The 18133-nt window shown below is 36.3% G+C and overlaps 1 protein-coding gene across 9 annotated transcripts in view; it reads right to left on the bottom strand.

The window, feature by feature from the left end:
• Positions 1 to 18133, bottom strand: part of CSPP1 (centrosome and spindle pole associated protein 1) — a 109445-nt gene that overhangs the window by 51687 nt on the left and 39625 nt on the right. For 6 of the 9 annotated variants that reach the window (XM_043483475.1, XM_043483470.1, XM_043483471.1 and 3 more), the window contains 6 exons: positions 17107 to 17177; positions 11709 to 11802; positions 10615 to 10672; positions 8510 to 8718; positions 6033 to 6154; positions 5563 to 5674 (listed from right to left, as the gene is read on the bottom strand). In XM_043483475.1, the coding sequence (XP_043339410.1) occupies positions 5563 to 5674; positions 6033 to 6154; positions 8510 to 8718; positions 10615 to 10672; positions 11709 to 11802; positions 17107 to 17177 (666 nt within the window). The remainder of the gene's footprint in view (positions 1 to 5562; positions 5675 to 6032; positions 6155 to 8509; positions 8719 to 10614; positions 10673 to 11708; positions 11803 to 17106; positions 17178 to 18133) is intronic. The other 3 variants (XM_043483478.1, XM_043483476.1, XM_043483477.1) reach the window with 1 other exon arrangement.

The following is an 18133-nucleotide window of genomic DNA, read 5'->3' as shown; positions in this document are numbered from 1 at the left end:
CTGGATGAGTAGATAAGCAAAATACGGTAAATACATAAAAAACAAAATATTATTCAGTTTTATAAAGGAAGGAAATTTTCTGGGAACCAACATCCCATAAGCCATGTAACATGGCAAAAAAGTAAGGAAATTTTGACTTACGTCACAATATGGATAAACTTTTAGAATATTATGGTTAAGTAATAAAAGTCACACACACAAATCCTGTATGGTTTCATTTTTATGAGGTACCTAAACTAGCCAAAATCATAGGAAAAGTAGAATATGGTTTCCAGGAACATAGGGGAGAGGGAAAAGGGAGATATCATTTAATAGGTTAGAGTTTCAGTTTTGCAAGATGAAAAATTCTGGAAACAGATGATGGTGATGGATATTCAACAGTATGAATGTACTTAACATAACTGAACTATATACTACAAATGTTTACAAATGATAAAATAAATGTTATGTGTATGTTACCATAATAAAAAAAAATGAAAAAATCTTAAGATGGTAATACTACACAGTACTAAATGCAGTACTTGGATGCAATCTCAAAAACGACAGAATGATCTCTGTTTGTTTCCAAGGCAAGCCATTCAATACCACAGTAATCCAAGTCTATGCCCCGACCAGTAATGCTGAAGAAGCTGAAGTTGAACACTTCTATGAAGACATACAAAACCTTCTAGAACTAACACCCAAAAAAGATATCCTTTTCATTACAGGGGACTGGAAAGCAAAAGTAGGAAGTCAAGAAACACCTGGAGTGACAGGCAAATTTGGCCTTAGAGTACAGAATGAAGCTGGGCAAAGGCTAATAGAATTTTGCCAAGAGAATGCTCTGGTCATAGCAAACACCCTCTTCCAACAACACAAGAGAAGACTCTACACATGGACATCACCAGATGGTCAACACCGAAATCAGATCGATTATATTCTTTGCAGCCAAAGATGGAGAAGCTCTACACAGTCAGCAAAAACAAGACCGGGAGCTGACTGTGGCTCAGATCATGAACTCCTTATCGCCAAATTCAGACTCAAATTGAAGAAAGTGGAGAAAACCACTAGACCATTCAGGTATGACCTAAATCAAATCCCTTACAAATAAACAGTGGAAGTGAGAAATACATTCAAGAGATTAGATCTGATGGAGGGAGTGCCTGATAACTATGGACGGAGGTTCGTGACACTGTACAGGAGACAGGGAGCAAGACCATCCCCAAGAAAAAGAAAAGCAAAACACCAAAATGGCTGTCAGAGGTCATCTTACAAATAGCTGTGAAAAGAAGGGAAGTGAAAAGCAAAGGAGAAAAGGAAAGATATTCCCATTTGAATGCAGAGTTCCAAAGAATAGCAAGGAGAAATAAGAAAGCCTTCCTCAGTAATCAGTGCAAAGAAATAGAGGAAAACAATAGAATGGGAAAGACTAGAGATCTCTTCAAGAAAATTAGAGATACCAAGGGAACATTTCATGCAAAGATGGGCTCAACAAAGGTCAGAAAAGGTATGGACCGAACAGAAGCAGAAGATATTAAGGAGAGGTGGCAAGAATACACAGAACTGTACAAAAAAGATCTTCACGACCCAGATAATCACGATGGTGTGATCACCAACCTAGAGCCAGACATCCTGGAATGTGAAGTCAAGTGGGCCTTGGGAAGCATCACTATGAACAAAGCTAGTGGAGGTGATGGAATTCCAGTTGAGCTACTTCAAATCCTAAAAGATGATGCTGTGAAAATGCTGCACTCAGTATGCCAGCAAGTTTGGAAAACTCAGCAGTGGCCACAGGACTGGAAAAGGTCAGTTTTCATTCCAATTTGAAAGAAAGGCAATGCCAAAGAATGCTCAAACTACCGCACAATTGCATTCATTTCACAAGCTAGCAAAGTAATGCTCAAAATTCTCCAAGCCAGACTTCAACAGTACGTGAACCGTGAACTTCCAGATGTTCAAGCTGGATTTAGCAAAGGCAGAGGAGCCAGAGATCAAATTGCCAACATCTGCTGGATCATCAAAAAAGCAAGAGAGTTCCAGAAAAACATCTATTTCTGCTTTACTGACTATGTCAAAGCCTTTGACTGTGCAGATCACAAACTGTAGAAAATTCTGAAAGAGATGGAATACCAGACCACCTGACCTGCCTGCTGAGAAATCTATATGCAGGTCAGCAAGCAACAGTTAGAACTGCACATGAAACAATAGACTGGTTCCAAATAGGGAAAGGAGTACATCAAGGCTGTATATTGTCACCCTGCTTATTTAACTTATATGCAGAGTACATCATGAAAAACGCGGGCTGGATGAAGCACAAGCCAAATCAAGATGCCAGGAAAAACATCAATAACCTCAGATATGCAGATGACATCATCCTTATGGCAGAAAGCTAAGAAGAACTAAAGAGCCTCTTGATGAAAGTGAAAAACGAGAATGAAAAAGTAGGCCTAAAGCTCAACATTCAGAAAACAAAGATCATGGCATCTGGTCCCATCACTTCATGGCAAATAGATGGGGAAATAATGGAAACAGTGAGAGACTTTATTTTGGGGGGCTCCAATATCACTGCAGATGATGACTGCAGCCATGAAATTAAAAAAGACGCTTGCCCCTTGGAAGGAAAGTTATGACCAACCTAGACAGCATATTAAAAAGCAGAGACATTACCTTGCCAACAAAGGTCCGTCTAGTCAAAGCTGTGGTTTTTCCAGTAGTCCTGTATGGATACGAGAGTTGGATTATAGAGAAAGCTGAGCGCAGAAAAATTGATGCTTTTGAACTGCGGTGGTGGAGAAGACTCTTGAGAGTCCCTTGGACAGCAAGGAGATCCAACCAGTCCATCCTAAAGGAGATCAGTCCTGAATATTCATTGGAAGGACTGATGCTGAAGCTGAAACTCCAATACTTTGGCCACTGATGCAAAGAACTGACGCATTTGAAAAGACCCTGATGCTGGGAAAGATTGAAGGTGGAAGGAGAAGGGGACAACAGAGGATGAGACGGCTGGATGGCATCACCGACTCAATCGACATGAGTTTGAGTAAACTCCGGGAGTCGGTGATGGACAGGGAGGCCTGGAGTGCTGCAGTCAGTGGGGTCACAAAGAGTCATACACAACTGAGTGACTGAACTGAACACTACACAGATTTACAGATTTTATATACTCTCCATCAAAATCTCAAACTGAGCAGCTCATCCCAAGTAAGATTCACATGGAAATACAAAGGATCTAGAATGGTCAAAAAAGAATCTTGGAAAAGAAATACAAATTTGAAGAAGTCATACTTCTCAAATTTCCTAACTTCTACAGAGCTACAATTATCAAGTTTTACCAACACAAGGACAGACACACAGAACAAAGGAAAAGAATAATCCCAGGAAGAGACTCACACAAACATGCCCAACTGTTTTTGACAAAGGTGTAAAACCAATTCCCAGGAAAAATGATCTTGTCAGCCAATGGTTCTGGGAGCTACTGCACACTCACATGGCAGGGAATGGGTACTCTGACCTAAATCTAACACCTTACCCAAAAAATAACTCAAAATGGATTATGAAGCTAAATGTAAAAACTATAAAAACTTTCAGGGAAAACAAAACAGTAGAAAATCTTTTGGATCCAGGCCTAGGAAACAAGTACCTAGAGACCTGATACTAAAAGCATGATCCACAGAAAAAAAGCTGATAGATTGGACTTATTTAAAATTTACAAGTACCCTACCAAAAGGATGAAAAGACAAACTTTAGACTGAGAGAAAATATTTGCAAACTGCATATCTGACAAAGAACTAATATTTAGGATATATGAAGAACTCTTAAAAACTCAGTAGTTAAAAAAAAAAACAAAAAAACACTCCAATTGGAAAATGTGGAAAAAGACATCAACAGAAAGTAAAAAAGTGAAAAGTGAAAGTCTGAGTCGCTCAGTCATGTCGAACTCTTTGCAACCCCATGGACTGTAGCCCACCAGGCTCCTCTGTCCATAGGATTCTCCAGGAAAGAATACTGGAGTGCGTTGTCATTCCCTTCTCCAGGGAATCTTCCCGACCCAGGGATTGAACCTGGGTCTCCTACACTGCAGGCAGATTCTTTACCATCTGAGCCACATCAACAGATGTTTCACCAAAGATTTACAGATGGTAAATAAACACATGAAAAGACGTTCAACATTATCATTATTAGGAAACTACATTAAAAACCCAATCACTATACACCTATCAGAATGGCCTAAACACAAGTCACATGCCAAATATTGGGGAAGATATGAAGAAACCAGGTGTTTGTTCATTTGTTTTTAAAAAACCAGGTTTTTAATACATTGCTGATACAAAAGGAAAATAGTACAGTCTCTCTGAAAACTGTCTGGCAGTTTCTTACAAAAGTAGGCTTGTAACTACCATACAACCCAACAATAACAAACACTCCTAGGCAATATCCTAAAGAAATAAAGACTGTGTTTACAAAAAAAAAAACCTGTACAAGAATGTCTACAGCAGCTCTATTCATAATAACTTAGATGATCTTTAATAAGTGAATGGTTAAACTGCAGTACATCCCCACCGTTGAAGGCTACTAACAAAACAAATGAACTATTTACACATGCAAAAACCTGGATGAATCTCCAGACAGTTATGCTAACTCTAAAGTCAACCTCCAAAGGTTACATATTATATAAATCCACTTATAAAACGTGCTTGAAGTATTACAGAAATAGAAACTGGATCAGTTATTGCCAGTGGCTAAGGAGAGAACAGGGGTAGGACAGAACTATGTCTGGCTATAAGAGGGCATCTTCAGGAATCCCTGCAATGATGGGAGTGTATCTTGACTGTATCCAGTGTTATATATCTGAGTGACACTGAACAGAGTTTTGCAAAATATTAGCAACTGAATATTGAAAATGCTGAAACTAAAGGGTACACAAGATGTCTTTATATTGCTTCTTATAATTTCACCATAGGAATCTATGCTTATCTCTAAATAAAAAGGTCATTTTTTAAAAATGATGCTATAGTGTGTTCTGTATATACTTTTTTGGTTGTATTTGTACATAAAACAGGTTCCTAAATACATATTTAGATATATATATCTGTGGATGAATGAGATTTTAGGTGATTTCAATTTTTTACACATTTGTTTGTACTCTTATTTATCAATAAGACACACAAATGACTTTCCTAATAAAAGAAAGAGAGATTATTCTTAATTTTTTAAATGTGCTTTCTATGAAATACGAAACACTGACTTAGAAGCACTACACATAACATTGTTGTTGTTATTCAATCACTAAGTTGCGTCCGACTCTTTACAACCTCATGAACTACAGCATGCCAGGCTTCCCTGTCCTTCACTACCTCTCGCAGTTTCTTCAAATTCATGTCCACTGAGTGGGTGATGCCATCCAACATTTCATCCTGCATGGCCCCCTGCCCTCAATCTTTTCCAACATTGTGCACTAGTTATGTAATAACTGGAAATTAAAATAAGTTATATCTGTTCTGAAGAAAAAAGAGTGCACTGAATAATACAGGTTCAGTGGAAGACAAATTAATCTTGAAACAAAGTATTATTTTAACTACTTACAGGATAGGCTGTACTGGCTGGTGGGTGATGATAGGCTGTGCTGGTTGGTGGGTAACAGGAGCTGTAACATAAGCAGCAGGAGCAGGCTGTACTCCCATCATCCCTGAACCATCTAAAAAGAAAACACATTTGTGTCAGAGTACTCACTTAATAACACTTTATCCCTAAAGGAAAAGTCACATACTGAAAATGCTACCTAAGGGAAAAAACCCACATTTCCTTCTGAGTTAAGGGTTAGCAAAGAATAATGCAAGAAAACATGAAATAGTTATTTCTCAAATCTAGATAAACAGGAAATAACTACGAATTATAACTGAGTTTTAAAGTAGAGCATTTACTAAATCAATAAATATATAATATTGGAATTAAGTAAAGCTGTGCTTTTTCTCATTGATATATTTTTCTTGCACAGAAACCAATTTTCCTGACTGAACTGCTGGACAATAATGTTTATCCCACAGATAACTTACAATAAGCAAGACCAGGATCCAAAGTATTCCTGGCCCCATAGAAATAGTACACGTCATCGTAAGGAGTTCGGTAGTTCGTAGCCAAAGGGGGCAGCATGGGAGGTGGAGGCAGAGGTGCAACTCTGTACCAATAGAAAATTGGGAAATTCTTCTCATATTTCATTGCAACTTAAAAAAAAATCAAGATATTATTATTCTTTCACAAAAATCTTACTGAAAATCTAATTGCTACTTTAGGAAAAGTCACCATCTTACTCCAATCTCATCAAAAATTATAATTCAAAAAGCAAAAAATATAAAATTTCAGAATTTAAGGTACCACAGTTACTCAATGAGTATCTAATTTGTCACCATCTGCCAGTATTGAACAAATATGGTCTCTGTCCTTCAGAAATAATACAGAAATAAAACAGCCATTATAGCAGAGTACAGCAAATGAAGGGGTTTCCCAGGTGGCACTAATGGTAAAAAACAAAAAAAACCCGCCTGCTAATGCAGGAGACATAATGATACACAAGTCCAATCCCTGGGTTGGGAAGGTGCCCTGGAGGAGGGCCTGGCAACCGACTCCAGTACTCCTGCCTGGGAATCTCGTGGACAGAGAAGTCTGCTGGGCTACAGGCCACGGGGCTGCGAGGATGCGGACACGACTGAAGCCACTGAGCACAGCACACGGCACAGAGCAGACGAAGCACGGCCAGGAGACACGGGTGTGAGAGGGCGGGACACTCAGAGCACACGGAGAAGAGGAGGCCGGACAAGGAAGGCTCTCCAGGGAAGGCAACGCTTCAGCCACGCTGCCAGAGTGCATCACAGACAAGGAGGATACAACAAGAAGAGAAGGCAGAGGTACAGAATGGGATTACAAGTGGCTCCACGTGACTGAGAGAAAGGCGTATTTTTTTTAACTCTAAAAATGTATTGTTCTTTCAAAGGAATTAAACAATAATGTGAAAAAGAAACTACTTAAATATCAACAGTAAATTTTTGACTTAATTTTCAGCACTTCATAAAGTTATAACTTCTGAAAATGTCTATATCAGCACTTCATTAATGATTAACAAGTATCTCTGTATTTCCACCAAGGCAGTATTTTCCATTTGGTAAAAGGTAAAAAGCAGACTCCTTTAGATGAACAGAAAGAGAAAGGAGGCATCCTAGAATGTCTTCACATTTGAGTGTGTATCTTAGCTTCTCCTTTGTATACTTCAAAATAATTCTGAAGAGCTAAGAAGGCATTAAAGTTCTCTTCAGTCATGAATACTCTTCACATTTACTAAGCATTTATGTGTTTAATCTTACTGTCCTCACTCTGTAGATACATCAACAAAACAGCTGAAAAATTACCATAAAAGGAAACTTTCAGTATCATTAAAGTTCAAAGGTTTAGAGATTTATGGAAGATTTAATCCTCATCACAATCCTCTAACTGTAGATTTAAAAAACATACACACACTCACACACACATATGTATGTTACTATTCTACTTCAACAAGTGAGAAAACTGAAGTTCAATAAAAGTATGGTTTGCCCAAACTCCAGGCAGTGAAGCAGCCATATTAATCCCTAAGTCAACGCTGATATCATCATACCATGCTCTGTAATTTCAATCCCACCTAGCCTTTTGAGTCGGGAAGCCATCAGATGAAACGAACCAAACATCTGATAAATACAGTAAACATGGTCAGACAATTTGTTAGCAGTAAATAAAAGATGATACCAAGTCATACTGAAGGAATGTATAGGCCAGAAAATATCAATGTTAAAAAGGAAAAACACCTGATTAAATGCAATCTGTCAATTAATACATTAGTAGTGAACAAAAAATAAGCAAAAATCCTACTGAGAGAAGAAAATATAGACCAGAAAATACCAATATTAACAAGATTTTCTTTATGTTTAGTCCAATATAGCATGATGCCTTTTACCTATGACATCAAATTTTTACCCTAATACCTAAATTACAGGTTTTATAATCTCAACACTTTATTTCAGATACTTGAGTTGCATAGCCTGTAAGTAATCACAGAGAAAGAGTTGAAGAAAACAAACTAAAGTAATATATATAAAACAGTCACATTAATAACTTTTTCTGCATTAACTGAAGGAAGTATTCAATGTTTGCCAAGTGGAAATCACAAAATTGAAAATGTCCAGGTTTTATATGTTAAAAGCTATTAAAAACAGACATTCCAAAATATGACCTAAAACTAAATACTAAATGTATTTAGTTACAATTTTAAAAATACTGAAGCATCTTTAAACAATAAAAGAATGTTATAAGAATTTCCCTTGTTTTTTTAACAGAGAAAAGATCAACAATGAAAACAAATTTCAACAGAAATTATTTGACAAAATCCATTAACTGTATGAAAATCTCTGAAGGATACCATCATCTGCTTCAGCAACTACTTCTAAATATAAAAAATAATGATACCTTACCTAATTCCCAAACACAAAACATTTTAAACAAGCACCTGGGAGGCACCATGTCACCAAGAGTGCTGCTGAGTCCACTGTGCACATCTTCGTTCTGAGATGGGATGGAGGAAATTGATGGGATGGGTGGGACAGATGGGGCGGACAGAGGAGGGAGAGGTGTCTGGAAAGCTACTCTGGGTCTCTCAGGTGGTATCGTCTCTTCAAAGTGTCTTGGTGCCACACTAAACTGCTTTAGTCTATCAGGCTAAAATAAAGAGAAAAAAATCTGTGTGTCACATGTAATCATAAATTTAAAGGTGGAAGAGATCTCAAAAGACCCTCTATCCCAGACTACCAGCAGGTACTTAAGTTAGACACAGAGCAGAGACAGAAAAGTTTGGGATTTCCCAGGTGGCTCAGTGGTAAAGAATCTGCCTGCCAATGCAGGAGACCTGGGTTTGATCCTAGGGTTTGGAAGATCCCCTGGAGGAAATGGCAACCCACTCCAGTATTCTTGTCTGGAGAATCCCATGGACAGAGGGGCCTGGAGGGCTACAGTCCATAGGGTCACAAAGAATAAGACACGACTGAGCACACACAACAGAATTTTACAGCTGTAAGAGATTTTGAAGATCCAATTCTTATTTTATAAAATGAGTAACCGAGTCTCCATGAAAGTACATATATCACCTAAGGTTTCACCATTAAAAAATAAGCAAAGACTAGAGCCAGATATTAATTCTAAATATAAAACTCTATTATACTACAACACTATGCTGCTTCACTACTCTCAATTGTCTTCAAAGTATTCTAACATTAAAGTTTCTCTAGAGCAGAGTGAGCAAACGTTTTCTGTGAAGAGCCAGTTAGTAAACATATCAGACTTTGCAAGCCACGTGATCTCTTCTTAACTTCTAAAGTAGACCAAAACAGTATATAAGCAAATTAGCGAGGAGGGTGTGATGCAATAAAACTTTACAAAAACAGGCAGCAAATGGATTTGGCCACAGGTTATATAGTTTGCTAACCTCTACTCCGGAAAATCGTTTAAGTGCCCTTTTCTAAGATCTGCACATCAAAAATAAATCCAAAAGTGATGGTCTAAATAACTATTACATGTAACATTTTTATTTATTCTCATAAAAAGCAACTTGACACTCTAAAAGTTGTTTAAATATAAATAGGAAGATCCATCAAACACAAAGGTAACTATAAATGTGAGGTTTAACATGCCACCACATTACATTAAAAAGTTCAAGATTCTAAAAGGAAATTCTTGACTGTCAAAACTATTTGGAAGGTATTTACTGACAGAGGAAAATATATTCAGTTTTGGAATTTATTCTTTTTTCCTAGCATTTTTAATTTCTCAAGAATGATTTCTCAGATTAATCTTAAAAGTTTTACTCTATGAGAAGTCAAGAAGCACACTAGGAGTGATACTGGTACAGCATCAAACTTTTTAAAAGGAAGAATCCACAGGTTATATTTAGCATAAGAAAAAGTAAGACAAAAGTTGCCTACAACAGAGTTATTTTCAGTTGCTGTATTCTTTTTAAGAACAAACTTTTTAATGTAATTTTTAAAGAAATTAAAGTTTCTTAGAGATGAAACAAAAACTTGCCCTAGCAAATAAATTCTACACATCTAACTAAAAAAAAAAAAAGCAGCTTTTGAGAAGAGTAATAAATTATTACCTTCTCCTTACTGAACTGCAATGATGTGTATAATTCATTCCAATTACGAAAATTAAAAAATTAAAGTAATATAAGGTTATTACCTCTAGATTTACATTAAGTAAAAATTACTAAAATGCTTAAAGACTAGAGTTTAAGAATTCAGTTTCTCTGGAAACCCCTCTAATACAAGAAACATTATCGAAATACAATGAAGATTAACATTCATTTTATATTAAACTAAAATAGTGCACGAAAATAAAGTGAAAGGACTAATTTATAAGAAACTTTAAAAATACATATATGAAAAGGGAAAAATTATCTTAGAGAAGTAAACAAGAGTTAGGACTACTCAATTTAGTTCATTACTGTTCAGACTTGTCTACTCTTACATTTTCCCCAACATGCTCTGTCTCTACCTGCCACTACATCTGAGCCTTATTTGAATGAAAGATTAAACATTAAAAGATGGCAAGAACTCTTACCGATTTCTCAGGGTCTTGTGCTCCAGAAGCTGCAACCCTGAGATCCAAATCTTTTTCTCTAAACAAAATTAAAGTTTTATATATTACAAGGTTATAATAAACAGTGTCAAAATCATAATCATTATTGAAACAAACTTATGAAGTCCATGCAATGGCATCTCCAGAAATAAATAGTAAATAATTTCTTTAATTAACAATAAAACCTTAAATAATTCTGAAAACTAAATTTTCTGATTCGGTGCAAGTAAACAAGCATTTACATGCAAACTGAGTTGGAATAAATATCTCTAAACCAGTGCCTGGGATACTTCAAAGTCTAAGCAATTTACACAGAATAAAGAAGTAAAACAAAGTCTTTACTTAATAAAACAAATAAAAACTTCTTTTAGGGTACATGTATATCTTCAGTTCACAAAAGGGAGGATAAAAAAATTAAAAATTAACATGATACTCTCCAGTAAGAGTGTTAAAGAAAATGATCTTAAATATGGCTAATACCAGACAACAGATACTGGCTTCCTCTAAGAAAAAGGCAAAACTAAAAGGTGACAGGTCTCAAATTCTCTACATCCAAAACATCTATCCCTAATTTTAAACTGAAATTATTATTTCAGAGGTCTTTCTACATGAATGATTACAAACTCTGAGAGTTGTATACAATATACATATCTGTGGATCTCTCATGATTATTTTTATATGGCATGTACATACACATGTGCTTACCATTTCACTGTTAAAAGACAAAACACTTTTATACTTACTACTATATATGGGATAACACAGTGGGCATGTAGATAACATTAAATGCTTCCCTAAAATTGAAGAATTAATGAGCGTATGTACAAGGCCTATTACAGAATGAACACACAGTCTCTTTTGTTACCTGTGATGAAGAAAACGATCACCCTCAAAGTATCTGTTTTATTACCCTGGCTGATTTACAATATGGAGACTAGAACAGAATGATTTACAAACACAGAATTGTATTAGGAAAAATATTCCCTTACTTTACCATGTAACAGTTACTACCATGTCATTTTAAACAAACGTATTTAAATTCAAAACATCTTTATTAAATGCAAACCTTTCATTACCGTCTCTTGTTCCTCTGTTGTTCAGCCATTTGTTCCAATAGCTCTTGTCTATATTTCTCTTTCCTTCTCTGAATAAGTTCTCGATCTTCACCCCCTAGAAAGTGGTAAAAAAAAAAAAAAAAAAAATGCAGTCTTAACTCTGAAGTAACACATATAACTGCAAAGTCAATTTTTTAATTTCACTGTAATTATATCAGAGTATAATTATTACATATGCAGCAAATATAGAAGGTAAAATCATTACATATTCAATTTTAGTTTTATAATTTATTAATAACTACTATGTGTCAAACACAAGGCACATTAATCCTTCCCAAAATTCTACATTAGTCAAAAACCTTCTTAAATAAGAGAGCAATTTCTATTGCCACTTTCCATAAATCAGGATACTATCTCCAGTAATATTTCCCACAAGCCCCTTAAATTTAACAAGTGTGTTCAAAATGGACATCACAAAAGCAACTGCCCCTTTGTTTTCTGTTAGCAGCCTAATAATCGAGCCTCAAAATCTCACTATAACTTTGCTATCTCATCCTTTCTTATTTATTTCATGTGAGGCCCCTCTTCTCTACTGTAATGGCCATCAACCTTGGATAGGAACTCTACATTTTACCTGAATTGCAGCCATAACCTTTTAACTTGTCTCCAGAACTTCTTCCCTCCCTATTCTAATACATCCAGCACACTTACATATGATTAACTGTCCTAAAATACAACAATAATGATGATGACACCCTGCTCAAAAAATTTCAGTGGTTATTTCAATTCTACAGAAAAAAAATATGCAAACCTTTTACTCTGGTATCACTTACATGAAAATCAGTCATGCAAAATCTGGAAAACTACACAAATCACAGGATATCAAAAATGCAACTGAACCAGAAACTTCTCTACTACCTTAATTATTAGTTTCCTTTTGTCCATTAAGCACAGATGTCAGCAACACTGAAGTTCCCATAAGGTAATATAAATTATGTTAAGGTTAATAATAATGGTTTACAATCAAAGTAGATATGTCCATTCTGCTTCTGATCATGATGGAATTAACAAGCACAAAACTCAGCCTCCTTCCATTAAAAAAAATAATAATAAAACTAGGCAAAAGATATGAAATAACTGTTTTTCAGACACTGGACGACAGGTAGCACACGTAATACCTGAGAGAAGGTAAATAAATGTGAGCACCTTTCAAGCACCCTCCGTTTCTGCCTGCACGCAATCTTCACAGGTATAGGGAGGGAAAAAATTTAACATGGGAAACGGTTAAATTGAGCAGATCAAAGTCAAAATTTAGGAAAGCTAAAGTGGCTAAAAGTTTGGGCCAAAGACTCAAAAAGAAGCGTAAAAGGGCTTTGGAAATCTGTAAAGGGGTTCCTCTGAACTTTACTGTGAACTAGTCAGTGTATGCAGAGTGAAATTCCATTAGGCTGGGTAAAAAAAAAAAATACAGAGAACCCATAAACTGAATTCACAGACCTCCTCCAATGAAGTAGGGAGAAATTTAAGCTCCAGCCACCTAGACTGGAGTTCTGGGTGATCCTTTAAGAGTACTCAGGGAAGAGGAGCAAGCAGGAAGGCTGCTCTAGATGTTCCAGCTGAGTTTAAAATAAGGCCTCAGAGAGTCTGGTCCTTAGGCAACAGAAAAACATGAATGTGGCAGACAAAGTTCTCAGACATATCTACATTCTTTCTCTGCCTTCTGGCACGAACTTCCTGCATAAACCTTCCCCTGAGTGTGGCAGGACCAATGACTTGCTTCCAGCCAATGAATGTGGCAAAGGTGAAAGGAATCTGCAGATGTATTTAATTAAGGCACCAAACCAATTCTGAACTAATTAAAAGGGAGATGATCTTGGGTGGGTCTGAAATAAGCAGATAAACGTTCTCACTGAGTTCAGAGATTCTCCTTGGTGGCATGATAAAATGAGCAATCTTGGTGGAAAAGTCCATGTGGCAAGAAATAGCAGACGGCCTCCAGGAACTGAGGACAGTGTCTAGCAGATACACAGTAAGAAGCCAGGGACCTTAGTAATGCAGCCACAAGAAAATGAATTGAGCCAAAAATCTGAATGCGCTTCTTTCCCTGTAAGGCCCCAGATGAAAAACAACCTGGCTAACACCTTATGAGATCCTGAGCAGAGGACCCAACAAAATTCATGTCGCACAGAAACTCAGATGTGTGACATTTTGACCCACTAAATCTTGCTAATCTGTAATGCAACAATAGAAAAGCAAAACAGTGACCCATAATCATTAGAAAAGTTAATTGAAAAAAAAAAATCACAGAAACAGAGATGATGGAACAATGAACAAAGATGTTAAGATAGCTACCAAAACTATGCCCAAATATTTAAGTGAAAATAGTAATATAAATAAGGATAAAATGAAACTATTATAAAGAACCAAATAGGGAGTCCTACTTCTGCTTAGAAAGTAGAAAGCCACAAGAGAACACTGTTCATACCCTAGGATAGGAAAAAGCTCGTCTACAAAATCGTAACTTTTAAAAAGTCCATCAGAGAGCTGATATTATAAGCAACCAGGTAAACTGAATTTCAAAGGGTATAAAAACCAATTCATAGAAAGATGGGACAATACAAGTGTTTTACCTTTACCAGAGTATGGAGAAAAGGGCAGCGGCCTAACAGTAAGGAATCTGCCTACAATGCAGGACACCTGGGTGTGGTCCCTGGGTCAGGAAACTCCCCTGGAGAAGGGAATGGCAACTCACACCAGTATTCCTGCCTGGAGAATTCCATGGACAGAGAAGCCTGGCAGGCTACAGTCCACAGGGTAGCAGAGTCAGAAATGACAGAGTGACTAATACTTTCACTTTAAAAGTAGGTAAAAAGACAATAACTGAAATGGTAATGAATTCTTAAAGGCTTGTGTGGGGTTGGAGTAGCAGGCTTCTCTGAAAGCCCCAGACACAAGGGGAATCTGCACTCACTTGCTGCCTTCACCTGACGCTCATGAGAGGCTGGAGATGGGGCAACACAAGACACCTGGAAGACAGCATTCCGAGGCAAAACCAACCAACCAACCAACCATTGCCCACTGCCCACATTCCAGACTCTTCTTTCATGTACAGAAATCTATTGGTTGAAGGACAGAAAACCTTGGACCCAGAGTTCTGCCCTCATACAAAGCAAAGGTCTGCTACTGCTAGGGGAGGAGCAGGAAATTCTTACATAGAAGACCCTCCACAAACACAAAGGAGAGTTTGGCTACCACTCTGGGGAGAAGCAGAGCACTAAGAAAGACTCATTGCTGAGAACCAAATGCACAGAGCCAGCCTTGCATCGAGGAACAAGCTACAGCAAACCACTGCTGAGCAAGGAAAACTGGCGAGAGAGATCCTGTCTGTCGGGGGCATGCAGTAAAACTGCGGACGGTACAGGAACGCTGAGAAAACCCCTCCAGGCCCTACACTAAGAACAAGGTAGTCAGGAAGTTAACACTTCTCTCTAAACAAGTCATTAAAGATGCAAAAGACATGAACATCACTATCAACCAAATGGCTTGACATTTATAAACTATTACACTCCACAACCACACAATGCACATTCTTTCAAGTACACATTAAACATTCACCAAGAGACACATAATTCTGAGCCACTGTTTAAAATTTTACTTAAAAAATTCAATTTTGAAATAACTGAAATTTAAAAATTATTTTTCCCACAAGGGAATTAAACAAGCAGTCAATGACAAAAAGACAGCAGGAAAATCCCCAAATAATGAAAATTTAAAAACATACTTCTGAATGATCCATGATTTCATTATAAACCCCACAATATATTATTTTTGCTCTCAGGAGTCAACTGTCCTAATTCTTTAAAGAAAGCAAAAGGCTCCAAACAAGATCCTTGGGGAAAAATTAAAGGAAGACAAATTCCAGCTCAAGAGAAATGAGAATACTGCAACTATCAGAGTCACCTCAAGTTGGAATGTCTTGCCTCTGGGGAGAGTTAGTTCCCTAAGAACTCTGGGTCCACAAATATAGCTGGGGAAGAAAGATCCAACCATGCGGTAAATCACTGAATTAAATGAGCTTAATAGTCTATTCCAAGCAATAGAGTCTATTATCAAATGTCAATCTATAATTCCTGGATTGAATTAATAATAAATTCATTCCATTTATCTTTAAAATTTTAGGGTAGAGTAATCCATTTACTGATAAAATTGTCAGTGGGTTTCCAACACGGAAAAGCATTTCTCCAATTTTTACCATGTTTAACAAAAAAAGAATCCTAAGAAGGAAGCCATTACTCTTATTGATAGGTTAAATTGGTCAATTCTCATTTAAAGACATTAGAATAAAACTCTGGGTATTATGCCATTTTTCTCATAATAGCCATTTCAAGGAAACAAAAGTGAGAATATCACAAAAATATCTATCTCTAAGCCAAAATTTGCTGGGAATTTTTGAAGGCAGGATTGCTGGGAAAAATTGAAGGCAGGAGGAGAAGGGGACGACAGAGGATGAGATGGTTGGATGGCATCACCAACTTGATGAACATGAGTATGAGCAGGCTCCAGGGATTGGTAATGGACAGGGATGCCTGGCGTGCTGCAGTCCATGGGGTCGCAGAGTCAGACACGACTGAGCGACTGAACTGAACTGAAGCCAAAATTTAAATTAGTGATTGATTTTAGGTTGAATGAATATAAACTGCATTCTTATACTACAATTTCTTCATATACTTCGCTGAAACAGAATCTCAGGCAATTTTTCTAACAGATTTACACAAAGAACAGACCACTTTTCTACTTAAAGTTACACACAGGAAATATTCTCTCTTCACATCATTTCTGAAATTAAATGTAACAAGTTAATACAACAAATCAACATGCTTAAACAATGACCTTCATTTCTGACAAAATAAACAGAATATCTGGATTATAATCATTATTTGACCAAAACACATTCTCAGAAACTAAATGGAAAGAACATGGGAAAGGATTTTATCAAGATAAAAAGGTTTCATTCAGGGGAACTAAACTAAAACGTACGGCACTTTTATGCTAGCTAAACAAAAAGAATCAAGAAAAAAACTATTACATATAAAAAAGAATATAACAGTAACACTAAAGTGAAATATGAATTTTAAAGATTTTACTGAACATAATACTTCATTTATCATCTACAGAAAGTTCATCACTAAATAAAAGCAATTTAGCTTTAAAATTATAGACAAAAAAATAAAAAAAATAAAATTATAGACAGAGCTATATAATACATGCTAAATGTTTAGAATAGTGCCTACCCCAGAGTAAGCACTAAAGAAATTTTTCTATTAGTAAGAGTGGTACTAATTGCAACGCTGAGTTCTCACTAAAGACCTTTTATAAAACACTCCACAAAAATCTAATTAACTGGAGGGCATGTACACACCAAAGAGCATTCCCGCAAAAGGACTGCACGTCTCTCGATTAGTAGGTTTGGATGGTTCATTGTCTCGAGCACTAAAAACAAAAAAACAAAAAGAATCAAGACTCAAACAATTTTCAGGAAAAAAAAGTTAAAGTGAAATGTAGGTGTGAGTTATTGGCCTTTCAACATACTATGGATATTACTAACATAACAGTTTTCACGTGTTCTTAAAATAAAGGTAAAATCATGGCACTTTATCTCTTTATACAGTGAGACCCGAAGGCATTCAGGGGACCCCAAGGCATTCACATAAATATGTGAACCTTTTTCTTCAGCCAGCTTCACTGACTCCAGATTCCCAATAAAACCCTTTTTCCTAAGAACAGTTAACCCAGTAAGGAAAATGAACATAAGTACACATAAATAAATCCTAAAAAAGAGAGGATGGTATCTATACCACCCACACTCTGAAAAGAAGATCATCTTTAAAAGAAACTCCTTCCTTGAAAGACAGAATCAAGGGGGAAAAAAATAAAGACAACTCTTTCAAAGTAAATTTAATTTGATTCAAATAGAAAATCCAAATACAGATAGACTCAAAATAGACAACTTTCCTGACACACATTATCTTCATTATGCACTATAAATTCAGAACCACTTATGTACAACACAAGAAAGCCACCAAAAGATAAAAAACTATAGAAAAAGAACATGAATATAAAATGCATATAATTTCCTTTTTTACCCCAATATAACACAATTATGTATGAGCACTAATTTTACAAAGTAAGCAAAAATGTTATCTACTCATTGTTGAAAATGATAGTTTTGAAAAGGAAACTCATATTACAAGAACGTTTTCAATTTATTTCAAGTTATGTCCCCTCCATAACTCCAAGATATTATAAATTGATCTTTGGTCCATTAAATTATATGCTTATTTCTCCTTTCATTAGTTCAGATTTATAGATTTTATAATGATAGGACTCAGAACACCTTGGCACACTTTATAATCAAAACTTGCCCTTCAAGAGAATGCTGTAAAGTA

Source organism: Cervus canadensis, chromosome 12, assembly GCF_019320065.1.
Source record: "Cervus canadensis isolate Bull #8, Minnesota chromosome 12, ASM1932006v1, whole genome shotgun sequence".
Lineage (NCBI taxonomy): Eukaryota > Metazoa > Chordata > Mammalia > Artiodactyla > Cervidae > Cervus > Cervus canadensis.
This window is presented reverse-complemented; position numbering and strand designations above follow the sequence as displayed.